Raw genomic sequence first — 16,502 nt, 5'->3', positions numbered from 1 at the left:
CTGGAGCGGCTGCCAGGGCCCCGTGCCCTCGCACCTCACACCCCGCCCCGCCATCTCATGGAAGGCTGCTCCCCGCCGAGCGCCCCGCGCCGCCGGCCCCAGGGAGAGGGGCGATGGGCGGGGGGCGCAGGCTGGGTGAGGCCCGGCTCTGTCTCCCGGGGGGGGAGGCGGCGAAGGCCTCCCTGGGGCCGAGGGCAGCGCGGAGCCGCGGGGCGGCCCGGGGCTGCGGCCCGCGGGCGGGGCCGGACGGGGCGGGCGAGGCGGCCGCGGCCCCTTTAAGAGGAAGAGCGCGGCGGCGGCCGAGCCGCGCATGCGCGCAGCCTTCCCCCGCGACTTATTCCGCGCCGCCGGCGGAGGGGGCCGCGCCGCGGGGCGGGGCGCCAGGCTGCAGCGCGTCCCGCGCATGCGCAGGGCGCCGCGGGGCCCGGCCGCCCGCCGTGCGCTTTGTGGCGCTGCCGGAAGCGGGCGCGGGGCCGAGCGGAGCGGGGCAGCGCGGAGCGGCGTCTCCCCTCTGTCGCCTCGGCCGCCGCGGGCACCATGGAGCCGGCGGCCTGAGGGCGGAGCGGCCGGCCCTGCCCCGACATGCCCGCCGGGCCCTTCGGCGCAGGTAAGGCGGCCCGGGCCCTTCCGCGGCGGCGCTGCCCGCGCCCGGCCCGCTCCTGCCGCCGGCGGGGCCTGCGGTGCGGGGCGCCGCCCGGGAGCCTCCGCCGCGGGGCCGGGCCTGCGGGCGCGGCGGGGCCGGGGCCGGAGCGGGCGGGGGTGCGCTCCCCCCCGGGGGGTTTCCGCGGTGGCCTCGGCAGCCGCCGGGGGCCCGGCCGGCGGGGAGCGGGCCTCGGCGACCCCCGCACCGGCCCGCGGCCCTGCGGTCCTTCTCGGCCGGTGCCCCGGCCCTGGGGGCCGCCCTTGGGCCGCGTTTCGGTCCCCGACACGGGCGTGCGGGGTCCCCCGGGGCGGCTGAGCTCCCTTGCCCCCGCCTGCTGCCTCCCGCGGGCAGGAGCGCGGTCGGCAGGGGGGAAAAGTTGCCGCCGCCGCTTCCCTGCAGACTTTCTTGCAAATAATCAGGTGGTGCCCTGTGTTCCTGGCTGCAGGCCTGCGGGGCTCTGCCGTCATTCTGCTTTCCCGTGCGTGTTTTTTGTCTCGTTCGGTCGTCGGGGCCTGCGGGCGGTGGATCAGATCTCCTCTGGGAAGCGGTGAAGAGCAGCAAGGCTGGCTCCCCGGGACCATCGGCGTCAGGGCATCCCGTCCTGGCTGTGCAGTCTGTAGTTGCGTGAGGAACTGGGCTCAGGAAGAAGAGCGAATGTAAAATAAACCATTGAGTAAGAATTATTCTCAGTCTGGGTCAGGGAAATGCACTGTTTTGTGGTGGAGTTCATTACGTGGTTTTTGGCACAAGCGAGGGATGTGAAAACTCCTTAAATTCTCAGGTGACCTGCCTGGAAGATAACTTCCTCAACCCTGCTTTTAAGGATGAGAATGGTAATGAGAAGTGAAGCACTGGTGTTTGAGTAATGAAGCTTGAAAGCAGAGTAATAGCCAAAACGTACAAAATCGACTGATGTTTTTGCTTTCTTATGGCTCTTAATCTTTGGATGTTACAGTATGCAATTTTGGGGCAGCTTTCTTCGCCGTGGCAGGTGCCCTGCCTCCTGCTTTGGGAAGGCTGGTGTCCTGCGGCGCCCTCGGGAACCGGGATGGTGGTGGGGTCTCCAAGCCAGTGAGGAGGGAGTGCGGGGGGGAGCGAGAGCCAAGCCCTGTGGCTTAGCTGGCGCCTTACGTTTGAGACCCAGCCTTCCCTCTGTCAGACTGATACATTAAACTTCTGCTACAGTTAGGTGATAAAATCAGAGAAATTTGTCTTCCCTGGGCAAGGGGAGCTGTGATTCTCTTCTCTTCTACTCAGTAGCACGGTGGCTGAATGGCCTGGAAAAGGACCACATGAGTTCCAGGTTTTTTTCTGTGCCTGATCTCTTCCTGACTTGAATTTAGACTTTTTTTTTCTTCATTTAATAGCAGTCCTGACATGCATCTCCATTTATTCTTTAACAAAATACTGACTTAACAAAATACTGACTTTCTGCTAGTGTTTATCTCATGAGTGTCCTGTTTGGCTCTTGCCTGTTTTTTATTTTTTGCCTGCTATCTGCTCTGTCTCTTGCCCTTTACGCATTGTGTGTGCCTAGGGCAGAGCCTACCCGTTGGATGGGCTCCACAGGTGAGCTGCCTGGAGCAGTCTGTGCTTCTTCAGTCCTGGTGGGCTTAATGTGAGAGGTGCTGAGTCTGGGCAAGATCTAAGTCGCTCTCTCCAGGAGAAACTTGGAGGGCAGAGGGGCAGCAGCATCAAGGTGGGGCAAGCGGGCACATGGCAGCTGTCTGTGCTCAGGACATTGTAGGCCTCAGCTGGCTTGAAAAATTGCTCATAAAGCTCTTTGCTACATGATCCAGGGAAGATGGGTTGTAGCAAGATGGCTTTCCAACAGTAGCTGTCACCTCTGGAGAGCAGATGTTGGTACTATTGGTGTAGTAGGGTTGTGTTAGAGAGAGGGATTACTTGTTTTCTGTGAAATACTTATAAAGTTCTAGGATATTAGATATACTTTATGGTGTAGACCCTTTATGTTGATGCTTCTCTGGTTTAGGCGCTATTAAGTCTTCATTCGGTCTTCAGTCTTCTTGGGCATCTCTCTGCTGATGGTCTTTGCATCTACTATATTAATAACAGTTGCCTCCATTGAATTTTCAGCTCAGGCTCTGCTTTTTTGGTTCTGATAAAATCCAAGAAGCATCCATTTTGGGGACAGCTTGTCTTTGTGCTTGAAATCCTTTTGCATTGTAGGCAAACATTTCATTTTACCTACGAAGCTGCTGAGCACGAAGGGCTAAATGTTCGTGTTTGCCCCCAACACCCCCCTCGCTCGGCACAGGCTTTCGGAGGGGCTGGTCTGTACACCAGTACCGGTTCTCTGACCTCTCCCCTGCACACGCTGCAAAAACCCCACCTCTGCTTTAGGCTCTGAGCTCCTGCATATTCCTTCAAAGTAACTGTAGAATTTGCAGGTCTGTTACTTAGCTAGGTAATTCTCGCTGTCTAACTTTACTGATCCAGGAGTTTAAATATTTTGGCTGCAGCTGTTCAAATTAAGTCTTTGGGGACTGGAAATAGAACTTAAATATCTTTATTTTTGGAGTTATATGGGCCCATTAGTAAGTTCTTTCACGCTCACCAACTTCTACAGTGTTTATGAACTGAGGATCTTTGGTCTTAAATGCTGAAACATCAATTTTCAGTGGTTTATATGGTGATAGCTACTAAAATTTGTATGCTGAAATGGATCTGGAGGGAATATACTGAAACCCAAATTGTTTATCACACTAAGGAATATTGGAATTATGCTCAGTTTCATAGTAGATGGTAAATATTTTAACTTCACATCTCTCAGTTGTTCTGTGAGTGTTAATGCTGACAATTTCTTTCCAGATCTGTTGGTCTGTGAGAATCTGGGGATGTTTTATTTAGTGCAGCCTCCAGGAACATAAACACGACCTCTTTCCAAACTTGAGTGTGTGTAAAACTGCTTGGTAAACTTCAGGGTTTTGTTTATTCTTCTTCCCACCCCTCCTCTTAATTAGGTTGCCTGTCATTCTGAGAGTCCTTAGTGATTTGAACCTCAATAAGACATATGATTATGGGAAATATGAATATTCAGCTGCATGAAACTTAGGAGATGTTATTTGGGCCAGGGAGAGTGCTTTTTTTGAAGCTGAAATGCAGAAGCATTGCAAAAACAGAACTAAAAATCAGGGTATGCTGTTTGTGTGATGTGACAGTGGCTTTTTTTTTTTTTTTTCAGTTTGCTGTTGCTGTTTAAGTAATTTGTGATAAATACAGCCTCTTCTGAGGGAGTGAGTCCTGCTTTTATATGAAGCATTAGGTGCCTTTTGTTTAAAGCAAGGTATAGAATTATCAGTATGTTGAATCTGTCGAAACAGAACATCATAACAGATAAAATTGCGTAGGGAGGCTTACCAGCCTTTTTTAACTTATGTCCAGTTATAGGAAGCTGCGTAGTAGGTGGGTTTAGCTATACCCCAATCCTAACAGATGGCAGCAATTTCCAATTCAAATAGCGGTGGAAGTGAAGTCTTAAATGAAAAGTGACTTCTAGTCCTTGCAAATAAAAACTTTTTACTGATGAATGTAGTGGGTGAATAAATCAATACCCTAGGAAATTCCAGCAATTACTTCTTTCAGTATTCCTTGTGTATTGGTAAGACTAACAGAAGACTTCTATTACAGCAAGACCAAAGGAAGCCTTGAATATTAATAAGATACAGATTTGATCATCAAATTTGTGCATGAAGGTCAGGCAGCAGGCTGGGTCTATGTGGCACCAAAGGTTTTGGTTACTGTGTCCTGCTGCGAAACCTCCCTTAAACATGGCGTATTATATCTATCGTGGATCTGTTACAAATGCTGCTCCTCTCAGAAGCGTGGAAGGGTCACCCAAAAGAGCTTTGCGTCTTTGCTTCCACACAGAAGGGAGCTGCACGAAGGCAGGTGGTTGCGTCCTCCCGTTGCCTTGCCCTAGTGCAATGAGGGTTTTCCAAAATGCAGCAGGATTTGGGAATCCTTGTCCTCTCTGATGACTTTTGTCTTCTAGATGAGAAAGCTCCTACGTAGGCACTGCCTACAACTTGCTTGTGCTGTGCAACGCTTCCATGCTTCCGAGAACCCCGTTCTGGTATAAGGCAGCCACAGTAAGCGTGCCCGCAGTTATCAGCACGCCGATAAGTTCCTGCCATGAGCTGTTAACTGCCGGTCCTTCAGCTGGAGTGTGGCAATGGAAAGTACACGCTGCGTTATCAGTTGAAATCAGTTTACTTAAACCAGAGCTCCTGAAACGGTGTTACGTGCTTCTGTAGTGAACGCGAGCGTCAAATGGGAGGGACGGGGGCTTCGCCCTCCCTTGCAGGGGGAGCAAAGCCCGGGGAAGGGGCACGCTGCTCTGCGGGTAGAGCCAGGGCTGTGGGCCTGAGAGGGGAAGAGAAGATCTCGCAGAGTGGATGATATTTCGCTTCTGTCCCTCCTTCTTCCACTCCAAACACAAACTGGAGACTAAGGCGCTGTTCAGGTGGGGCGGAAAGGGGAAGATGAAGAGGCCCGGTGGGTATAGGATTTGAAGGAAGGGGAAGAGACAGCAGTAGGGCGGCCTGTATAATCAGTTAAGCAGTGACTGGATCCATCACTAGGGATAGTGGGTCATGTTCATTTGGGGTTTGTTGTTTGGGGTTTTTTGTTGTTGTTGTGACTTCTGAGCTACTGTCTGGGAATTGTTGTTTTCCTGAGGGTTTTGACCGCAGTGTGTTCCCCGTGCCACAGCCCCCAGAGGAGAGAAAATGCCTGAAGTGTGGGGAGGATATACTTCTGCAGACTGTGGCTGCTCTGATTAATTTGCTATCAGATGAGCACACGTGATTGCTGTCTCAAACCGGGAAGGATGTAGTTTGGAAAACCAAGATATTGCTGCCTCTCCTTCCCTCCTCCCTTGAAGGAAATCATCAGGTTTTTTACATAGGTTTTGGGTGTAAATAAACACTCGGGGAGGTAGAGAAATGGGCAGACCTGTTTAAATGGTGGCTTGTCCCTAGGAAGGTGTATTTCCAGGCCTGGCTTCTTGTTTGGTTTTGGGCCAAGGAATGTCTAAGGGAGGCATTCAGACATTCCCTGTATAACGAACTGGCTTCCAAAATGTGCCAGCTAAGTGTAGTTGGTGAACGGCCCTCAGGGTGCCGTTTGTGACAGCTTGAGCTGATCTGAGCTGTGGCTGGCGAACGCTCCTTGCTTTTTTCCCCGTGCCAACCCTCTTTTCCTTGTTTTATTGTTCACGTGGTCAGCTGGCTCAGATGACTGATAGAAGACTGCTGGTGTTGGTGGGAGAGGAGGAAAGAGGGAGATGGCGCAGTCCCAGCTCCGATGGCTCAGGCTGCCGTGGCACCACCTGCCTAAGCAGCAGCTGTAGTGTGGCGGTGAGCGGGCACGCAAGCCTGCTGCTGCCCGGCGGGATGCTCCTGCCACGCTCCCGGCCGTGCGGCCTCCCCGCTGCTTTGTGCGGGCACAGATGTTCATCTCGCCCGCGTTAGCTCAGAACTTGATCCAGCTCGAAACTGTCTCAGCAGACCAAACGTTTGTGCTGGCTTAGCTTTCCGAACGTTTTGATGTGTAGATCAAAACTGGCAGTGTGTGGCAGATCGTGAGCCGCCGGGTGAGACTGGGCGCAGCGCTGTGACGAGCTGCTGGCCCTGCCGCGCCGTGCCTCCCTGCCGCCCGGGGCTGCGTGCGCTGGCCAGGCTCCCAAGCTTGTTCCTGCGCAGCAGGTAGGTGTACGAATGCGCTGCTGGTGCGGCACGATCCGCTGCTCTCGGGGCAGAAGGGCATTCCCTGCCAAGGGCATTCCCTGCGGCACGATCCGCTGCTCTCGGGGCAGAAGGGCATTCCCTGCCGTGCTCCCGGGCAAATGCTGGCTGAGAGTGACTGTGGAAGCATAGCTTCACTTTTGCTGCTGCTTATCTGCCTCTCTTGGTTGTGGTTTCACAACAATGCCAAAAAAAGCCCCAAAACCCACCGCTGCAAAAACCTGCTTAGTTCACTGTCGGCTTGGCTCCCTCAGTGGCTCAATCTGCAATAAGGGCAAATGCACGACTGCAGTTGTGCCGGGAGCATTGCTGAAAGGAGAACTCTAGTTCTGAGAAAGCTATGGGAAATTTTCTAGGGGCTTTTCTATCCGGAATCTTCGGGACAAATCTAGATTAGGGCGTGACTCTGTGTGTGTGTGTATTGACTGTACAGGGATTTGAAATGCATTAGGGCATACCCAATTAAGTTTAAGTGTCTCAAATGGGCTGCTAGTTCCTAACTGAAACTTGCTGTAATCTTTTTTTTTTTTTTTAAAAAAAAAACCACAAAGCTCACAGCTACATTTTTTTAAAAAAAAAAAAAAGGTTGAAAAACAACTTGGAATCTCTTCTAGGTCTTCAAATGTATGACACGGACATATACACCTTGAATTTCCACGGGTCTTTATCATGGCAAACAGCCTCAGTTTTGGTAACTCATGTCATCAACATTTCTACTAATTATGTCTTTTTTCTTCCTTGCCCTCAGGTTTTATTTGGATTTGAGCATAGAGGCACTATGTACTCGGAGTGGAGATCCTTGCATCTTGTCATTCAAAATGATCAGGGTAATACCAGTGTACTTCACAGCTATCCTGAAAACGTGGGGAGAGAAGTGGCAAATGCAGTGGTGCGTCCTCTTGGACAAGCTTTAATTACATCATCTGTTGGAAGTGAGAGTTTGCTAAAAACAGACAAAGAAGTAAGTGTATTTCCTTAGAGATCACAGTTTTCTTCATGCTAGAGTGGCAACTTAATGATTTTCTATAGCCTTTTTTATTTTTCTTTCTTTAATAGTCGAAGTTTTATGAAGTGTGCTATATTTTTAGGTTAGTAATCTACATAAGGCTTCTAATAACAGCTAGATCATAGCAACAGTGTACTTCATGACCTAGTAGTGTTTATCTGAGCTACTGTACCAGGAAGTTCAGGCTAAAGGGAAGAAAAAAAAAAAAACCAACCCAACAACGACAAAAAAAAACCCCAAAACAACTTTAGCAGTTAACACATAAAGCCTTTCTAATTACCTGCATTTTTAAAGCAACAGTATGCGGCTTTTTAAAAAAAGTCTTTGTACGGTACAAATATTTACTAGAATTTGAAAATCTTCCATTACATCAGCTCTTGCGTGTTCTGAAGAGTTCTTTTTACAGGTTAGACTAAAGAGACTTGCCATTTATTTATTCATAATCTTCATAATGTCATGATACACAAATTAATGACTTGGTGTTTTCTGGCAGTATATGTTAGATAGAGTTGCCCGTACCACATAACTACTGTTATTTCATTGAGTTAGAACCAATGTGCACTGACTGTTGTTTACTTGCTAATGTTTAATAACTTTTGCTTTGTCTTTGGTTAGGTAAAATGGACTATGGAGGTGGTTTGTTATGGACTGACCCTCCCTCTGGATGGCGATACTGTGAAATACTGTGTCGATGTATATACGGATTGGATTATGGCTCTTGTATTACCTAAGGACTCCATTCCTTTACCAGTTATTAAGGAACCAAACCTTTATGTTCAAAGCATTCTCAAACATCTCCAAAATCTATTTGTACCGAGGTGAGTGCTGGGGCTGGGATGCTCAGGAGGCTTGGGAATTCGAAGCTGTAGTCAGCAGGTGACCAGTCAAAGAGGCCTGATGAGCCATGGAGGCTCTTAATTAAAATAAGACTGCTATTGTTGCAATGTCAGGAGGAAGGTCTCTCTCCAAACCTGTTTTGTAATTTTCAGTAGCAAATTGAGTTGGTTGTTGCTGCTGTGTTTAGGTAATTAGAATTACAGATTGTTCATAGGCTTGAATGTTTACTGTTCTAAGAACTTCAAGAACCATCTGTATGAGATGAGTGGAGGGCGAGGGGAAATGTTAAATAGGATCACTGTGTGACCACATGCTTGGTATTGTGTAAAACGGTGATAACTAAGAGCACATCATGGCAATCCCATGCTTTGTTTACTCAAGACTTGACCACATTTCTGATGTGTATTTGAGCAGTCCCCATGCAACCCCCAGGCTTTCCGCCTCTAGCGACTGTACAATATTCAGGAAGCCTTGCTGATTACTTAAGCAGCAGTGGTAGTTACTACTGTCAGATAAAATTTCAGTGCTGCAAACTCTTGTTGGAAGCACAGAAAGAAAATAGGAGAACTTTCTCCCCCGTCTTCCCTCCCCAGGAGATTGAGGTGTAGGTACCAGGGTCTTCTATGCAACTAAAATGTCTGGAATTGCTTGAGAGACCATGGAACATGTGACTGTCCAAGTGTAATAGACACTTTTTTTGTAATAACTTCTGCTCCTCATATGCAATCACGAGAACAATTCTTGTTGCAAAGGAGTGTGGGAATGAAAAGGCCAGGTTCTGTAGAAATCTAGACATGAGTCTGCAAATGCTGCAACCAAAGTTTGCCGTTCAGTTGACTGAGGAACTGATAGATGGACAGGGATTTTAGAGTTGCCTTTACCAGATTAGCTCAGAAATGTCCCATTACTCATCTTGCGCGTGGAGCTCCTACGTGTAAGCCCCCTTCATATACATTCCCTAAATCATCAGGGAAACAAGTCTTGAAACAGGCTTTGAAACTTCAAGCCTCTCAAGATTAAGGATATCTTTTGATTAAAGTATCTGCTCTGTTTTTGCTCAGGGAGAAAATAGTGCTGTAACCACGGCAGGGCTTACTTGTCCCAAGCTTTGTTGTTCTGCAGAGACTATCTGTTAAGATCTAGCACTAGCATCGAGCGACCTACTGAAGTCCTGAACTGTGACTGGTGGTCTGCCATTTTGCATTAGATATTATCTTGTCTCTTTGTAATCTTGTTTCCAGTACTGTAATACAACATTTATTCTGTGAAGATAAGAGTTGATAGTATTTTTAAAGCGTGTCTGTCAATAAGTGATCTCAATGCAAGCTACTATTCTCTAAGAAAAGCAGATCTCTATCTAGTGGATCGACATGTTCTTAAGATGCTTACCATGCCACATGATTTGTGGGTTATACCACATTGAAAATGTTTGGTAGGAATCTGGTAATACTGCTTAGTAGTCCAGTGGACGATAATATTTTTACGATTTTTTTGGTCATCCTTTCAGTAAGTGGTAGGAAGGATGAGGAAACTGCTTACAAGTTGAAATATGGCTTCCATATGTTGCACACTCTAATTTCTCATCTCCTCTTTCACCCTTTAAACTTGTAGGCTTCCTCAGGTTTGTTTACCAGTGTCCTCAGATACAGAACGTTTCATGTTACTCTTTTGTACCCGTTCTGCCTTGTCCAAACTAACTGATGGGAAGGGAGCGTGCTGCTTTGTGCTGCTTCTGCAACACTTCATCTTGAGTGACTCAGCAGTGACAGTGTGGAACTGGTTGTTATTATAGGGAAAACCTTGAGAATATCAACTTGTTCCCTGTCTTCCTTACTTATCCCCTCTTCCCTGTAGCCTGTTTTTCCTATTTAATGACCGTCTTCTAGATTCCATCGCCCCCCACCCAAGTTCAAGGATTTGGGGGTAACAGTTGGATCTACATTTGGAAGCAAGAGGAGAACTAGGAAGAACTTAAATTAGTTTGCTAACCGTATTTTCTCCTAATTTCGACATTTTCCGTCTGAACTATGCATGTAACAATTAGTGATGTCTTAACTACATTCTCATTGTTTGCTCTAAGATAAATTCCTTTGGGATAATGGGTTGTGCTTGCTCCAGTTAGTGTTCGCTCTACGGTGGTGAGTTGTGTGTCATGTAAAGAAGAATGTTACAGTACATCTCGTACTAATTAAGGCAGAGTTAGGATGTTTAGAGACAGAGTTAGGGTGCATAGAAGCATATTGGCTCATGTTCTTGGCTCTCGTTCAATAATATTGATGTTTCCTCTTGTAATTGCTCAAAGTTCAGATTATTGTATGCATCACTCTATAGCTCTTGTTTAGACACTCAAGTATTGTTTTCTTCTCTTGCAGGCCAGACCCAGGATCTAGTCAGATTAGATTGTGCTTGCAGGTTTTGAAAGCTGTCCAGAAACTGGCTCGTGAATCAACAATTATGGCAAGAGAAACCTGGGAGGTTTTGTTGTTATTTCTTCTTCAGATCAATGACACTCTTCTAGCAGCTCCAACTGTGCAAGGTTCATGTTCAACTTCCATTTTGTTCAATTACTGGAAAAACCTTTGGCTCTGCTTGATGTTGAGCTGCCAGGGGCATGGGGAGGAAACCTGTTAAAAGCTCTTAGTAGCCACCAAAGCGCAATAGCTCGCTCCTAATTCTGCTACACTACCCTGAAATAAAGCATTGTCAGAAAAGCCTGAATGATTTGGAGCTGAGTTCTCCTAAACATATTTTTGCAGAACAGTGACTCTGTACAGGAACAGTTCATGGTGAAGGGTTTCAGATAATGGTGTTTGTTCCCTGTTTGTTTCACTGAAACCCCTATGTGTCTTGCTGTTTAGCCTGCCTACTGGAAAATGATGTTGTCAGTTTATACCTGTTTTTTAAAAAAAGGCATCAATATAGGTAGAGTGCAATAGAAGACAGCCTAAGATCACTGAATTCCCAGTGTCCCTTAGTGACACATGCATGTGACTGGGCTTTTTATATTATGTTTGGTCTTGTAAAAAGACTAATTGGCTGTAGGAAGCAATCAGGAACCACTCTTAAATGAAAAATGATGAAAAAATGAACTTAAGAATCTTTATGCACTTAAACTGCAGTCTCCTTGGGGAGATATTTGAAGCTATTTAGCTTGAATACTCACTTAAGGAATGCTTTGTTTCTTTATAAGGTGGCATTGCTGAGAATCTGGCTGAAAAATTAATTGGCGTGCTGTTTGAGGTGTGGTTACTAGCTTGTACACGGTGCTTTCCGACACCACCTTACTGGAAGACTGCCAAAGAGATGGTGGCCAACTGGCGGCATCACCCTGCAGTAGTTGAGCAGTGGAGCAAGGTCATCTGTGCCCTTACTTCCAGGTAGGAGAAATCCCATGGAAATAAACACACGTGTATGCGGAAATAAACCCACATGTGTGGGGATGATCATGGTTATATGTATCTTTATCTGGAGTTGCTTATTTGTGGAATACACAGCAATCCAAAAGTGAATGAGCAAAAAAGAGAGATCTTGCTACTATCCTTGGCTTTTACTGGTTTTGTGTGTGTCTGTTCTGCAAGTGAAGGTCTGTATGGGATCGTCTCTGTTGTGTAATCTCGGCGTCTCTCCGATATTTAGCACTTTACAGTGTTTGTATATTAGTCTCCATCACTGAGACTCTTCATCGTGTCCTGTGAAGAATGAGTCATGAGTATTAGTGTAGCATTATAGTCTGTATCTTTAATGGCAGTCACCACCAAAATTACTAGGTGCTTGCTACTACTGTGTGTTGCTGTGTTTGAGGTGGCTCTAGGACTCTGCCTCTCCTGCCCTGCGGACCTGTCGCGTGCTGTAGCTGCCTGGCGCTGGTGCCCTGGCAGCGGGGATGCGGTGGGCCGGAGGCAGGCTGCAGGCTCTCCTGAGCAGTGGCACGCTCCTCCAGAGAGGCTGGGACGAGAGCTGTTCGGAGCCTTGCTGGGCATGGGAAGAGCGAGGGGCTGGGATGAGAGCTGTTCGGAGCCTTGCTGGGCATGGGAAGAGCGAGGGGCTGGGACGAGAGCTGTTCGGAGCCTTGCTGGGCATGGGAGCAGCGAGGGGCTGGGACGAGAGCTGTTCGGAGCCTTGCTGGGCATGGGAAGAGCGAGGGGCTGGGACGAGAGCTGTTCGGAGCCTTGCTGGGCATGGGAAGAGCGAGGGGCTGGGACGAGAGCTGTTCGGAGCCTTGCTGGGCATGGGAAGAGCGAGGGGCTGGGACGAGAGCTGTTCGGAGCCTTGCTGGGCATGGGAAGAGCGAGGGGCTGGGACGAGAGCTGTTCGGAGCCTTGCTGGGCGTGGGAGCAGCGAGGGGCTGGGACGAGAGCTGTTCGGAGCCTTGCTGGGCGTGGGAGCAGCGAGGGGCTGGGACGAGAGCTGTTCGGAGCCTTGCTGGGCGTGGGAGCAGCGAGGGGCTGGGACGAGAGCTGTTTGGAGCCTTGCTGGGCATGGGAGCAGTGAGGGGCTGTGGGCTGTGGGCGAGGTTAGGCTGTAGTAGGCAGCCTTGAACAGTGAGGGGAGTCTCAGGGCCCTTAATACTGGGGTCTTTGTCGTATGAAGTCATTGCGTGACAAATCTCAGCCTCTTGGAGGAAAGAACTAGATTAATTGGTGAGGAGCAGGGGTCTGAGTCTCCTCCCAGCTCTCCCGAGACATCAACAACCATTTCTGTGAAAGTTCAAAGATGTATTAAAATTGCTGTACTGTGAAAAATTCAATAGTATGCTTTTCTGCAAGGGTTTATTTTAACTCAAACTTTTGCTTTTGAATTACCTGTCAAAATTCCAAGTGTTGATAGATTCATTTTTTTTTTCCCCCTGCAAGTTACGCAGCTACTTGTTAAACCTGTGGGAAATAAAGCTGCAATACAAGTTCTGTGTATTTCCCACGCTATTTCTTTAGCTATTTTTAGCTCATTAGATATAGCGTTGCATAACAAAATATTTTATGATTCACTGATCTGAAAAGAACAGCTCTGTCTCAAAACATGCGTTGGTGTTCTGCTCCATGCACTATGCCCACGCTTTATCTTCCACTGTTGACTAACAGTCCTAGTTCTGTTGATGCATAGTAATCTGCAGGTTTTCTGTAATCTTTAGTCTGCTGTTCAGTAACGTTGGTTTGCGCCTAATACATAGAAAGCTGAACTCTGCTGAGGCTAACTTTAACTTCAGTGGTATTTTAAGCTGCACTTTTAATACTTCAGTGAAGCTCCAGCTTCAAACAGGTAAAGTGTTGTTTCAGTAAACAGTTTTCTGAATCAGGTTATTAGCAATAAGCTGAGAGTAAATGTCTCAACTTAAAACCATATGGAAAATTATATTTGGAAATCTGTACACATTTGCAGTGTTAATCTGTATCCATGGCTATGACTTCGTAGCAGGATGAAACTAGGGTCTGCCTTGTGCTGCCGTACCAATAGATGCTTCTTTTGCCTATCTAGGGTGTTTTAAGTCTGTTTTAACTGTCCTGGATGTGTGGATTGCAATTTATTTCTGTCTTCAGTCATTCTTGAAATTGTCCCAAATTTCAGTTAAGATTCAGCCGTGCTCCTTGAAAAACTGATTTCTCGCCGCTCATAAGGGGAGAATTGTGAAGTAGTGGTCTGCCGCAGAGCAGCTGTGGGGCGTGCCTGCGTGGGGTGTGCCCAGCCTCCTCGGGTGTCCTGGTTTCGGCTGGGATAGAGTTAATTTTCTTCCTAGTAGCAGGCACAGTGCTGTGGTTTGGATTTAGTAGGAGAAGAATGCTGATAACACGCCGATGGTTTAGTTGTTGCTCAGCACTGCTTATGCCAGTCAAGGACTTTTCAGCTTCCCATGCTCTGCCAGGGGCACAAGGAGCTGGGAGGGGGCACAGCCAGGAGAGTTGATCCCAACTGCCCCAAGGGCCATTCCATACCATACGGCGTCATGGGCAGTATAGAAACTGGGGGGGTTGGCCGGGGAGCAGCGATCGCTGCTGGGAACTGGCTGGGCATCGGTCGGCGGGTGGTGAGCAATTGCATTGGGCATCACTTGCTTTGGATATTATTATTATTTTTTTAATTATTATTATTACTATTATCATTGCTATTTTACTTTCTTCCAATTATTAAACTGCTCTTATCTCAGCCCAGGAGTGTTTCTCACTCTTACTCCTCCGATTCTCTCCCCCATCCCATCGGGGCAGGGGCAGTGGGCGAGCGGCTGCGTGGCGCTGAGCCACGACACCTGGTTAGTCAGAGCTGGGTAACTCCTCAGCAAAATCCTGCTGTGGGGTGGTGCCTCTGGGGCGCTAATGCGAGCGGGTGCTGGGCATCGGCGTGGCATACTGGAAACCAGTTACTGCCTGGTACGGGTGTGTGTTCTGGTTTGGATTGAAGAAGGCCCCGTGTCCTGAAGCTCCCTTGCCTTTCTGTCCAAGCCAGTTACTGCAACAGCCTGCGATTCCAAACGCGCTCCAAGTGTCTTTGGCATCAGCTGGCTGCAAGTCACTGCAGTGCCCAGTGCTGGGGGAAGCGGAGATGGTGATTGAGCCTATTTACCTCTTGGTTTAGGAGTCAGCCCTAGGCTTCTGCTCTCCCATTTGTCCTAGTTGTAATGAGTTTATCTCTGTAAAACTATATGTCTTTAAGCGGGCAATGATGAATGGGACATTTCTTGCCCATTACAAGAAACTCTTAGCTTAGAAATAAGGGCACGATAACTGATAACTGTTCTGCAACTCCCAGCTTCTGCAAAACGTAGTGCATCTTTTTTGAAGGGCTTGCTGCTCCGTGGATTGCAAATCCTGGGCTGCTTGTAGGATGGCATTGAGCGTTGCTCAGTGTGCTGGTGTAAATTGTAAGTCATCAGCAACTTGGAGTTTAGACCTGTAACCTAATGTGACTTGCTGGTGTCATTGGACGCTTCAGCTACAGAGCCTTGAGGATAAAGGGCTTAAATTCCTTTTTTCTTTTCTTTTCTTTTTTTTCCCTTCCCTCTCCCTTCTTATGTAACACCTTGCCAGTTATCTGTGTAAATTGGTAACCCCCCTGGCTAAACAGACGGGAGAGCTGCTGCGCGGCGTTACGCCTTAACAGCTCTTTGATTTGGTTGGACCTGTGGGCACGCTCCAAGGCGTGTACCCTTCAGAGCTTTCAGAGGGCTAAGTGATGGTATAAAATAGGTGTCTCTAGGAAAACTTGGGTCTTGTGTTGTTGCTTGTGGGCTCACCTGTGGACTGCTGATACCTTTGAGGCTCAAAGGCACTGGTAAATTTTTGAGTATTAACTGAGTGACAGATCTGTCTGACTTGCTTTCTAGATTGCTGCGTTTTACGTATGGACCTTCATTTCCTCCATTTAAAATTCCCGATGAAGATGCTGGTCTGATTCCTCCTGAAATGGATAATGAGTGCGTTGCACAAACTTGGTTTCGCTTTTTACATATGCTGAGGTATTGTAATTACAGCCATCCCATTGTTCATATTCTTGCATCATTTCTAGAAATTTGCATGACAAGTGAAAAATTTCTTTGGAGATTGCTAAGATTAAGCACCTAAATAGAATAAAATGCAAGACTTGTTGTATCAGTGCCCTGCAGCAGTGCAGGGCAAGGTTGCGAGTGGGTTCTTCAACTCTGAACTCTTTGACTCTTTCAGAATGTAAACTGGTTCATTTTATTAAAAAGTTTTTAGCTATTTGGTGTTTTGCAGGATCTGAAAAACAAGACTTCAATACAATTTTGTTTCTCTGAGATAACAAACAGGAAAAGCAGAACAATAGCTTTGAGAGATGTATACTGCTTCCATTTATTCTCCAGGGTGTTAAATTTAACCTACAAAAGATTATTTTTAAAATGGGTGTATCTCTTTCTTTTTTTCTATGAAGAAAGCTATACAGCTAATTTTAACATCCATGTCACTCTCCCTTAAACACACAATGGAACCAAGCAGCGCGCTTGGTTTTAAAGATTCTTGGGAATGGCATGGCAATATTCTGAATGGCCAGAACAATAACCTTTTTCTATAAATGTTATGTAGTAATTAAAGCTAAATAAATGTCAGGCTGTTGAAAATTTCTTAAGAAATTTTCTTAAAGAACTTAAGAAAAGTTCTTAACTAACTAAAAAAATAAATCTGTTCTTTTTCTTCATTTGTGATGGTAATGTCACAAGTACTGTACTCTTCAAATCTGGAATTGCTGTTACAGGATTTATATCAGGAAAAATTGCTCAAACTTTTACAACCCCCTCCTTTTC

At 47.4% G+C, this 16,502-nt stretch overlaps 1 protein-coding gene across 3 annotated transcripts in view; it reads left to right on the top strand.

Annotated features, from left to right (window-relative positions):
• Positions 1-577: 577 nt before the first annotated feature.
• The window catches only part of RALGAPB (Ral GTPase activating protein non-catalytic subunit beta), a 62,182-nt gene continuing 46,257 nt past the window's right edge, over positions 578-16,502 (top strand). For 2 of the 3 annotated variants that reach the window (XM_075720947.1, XM_075720944.1), the window contains exons 1-6: positions 1,116-1,316; positions 7,160-7,372; positions 8,033-8,235; positions 10,627-10,790; positions 11,445-11,631; positions 15,567-15,698. In XM_075720947.1, the coding sequence (XP_075577062.1) occupies positions 7,190-7,372; positions 8,033-8,235; positions 10,627-10,790; positions 11,445-11,631; positions 15,567-15,698 (869 nt within the window). In that variant the 5' untranslated portion in view covers positions 1,116-1,316; positions 7,160-7,189. Of the gene's footprint in view, positions 608-1,115; positions 1,317-7,159; positions 7,373-8,032; positions 8,236-10,626; positions 10,791-11,444; positions 11,632-15,566; positions 15,699-16,502 lie in introns of those variants that run through there. The other variant, XM_075720945.1, reaches the window with a different exon arrangement.

Source organism: Pelecanus crispus, chromosome 14, assembly GCF_030463565.1.
Source record: "Pelecanus crispus isolate bPelCri1 chromosome 14, bPelCri1.pri, whole genome shotgun sequence".
In the NCBI taxonomy this organism is placed as follows: domain Eukaryota; kingdom Metazoa; phylum Chordata; class Aves; order Pelecaniformes; family Pelecanidae; genus Pelecanus; species Pelecanus crispus.
This window is presented reverse-complemented; position numbering and strand designations above follow the sequence as displayed.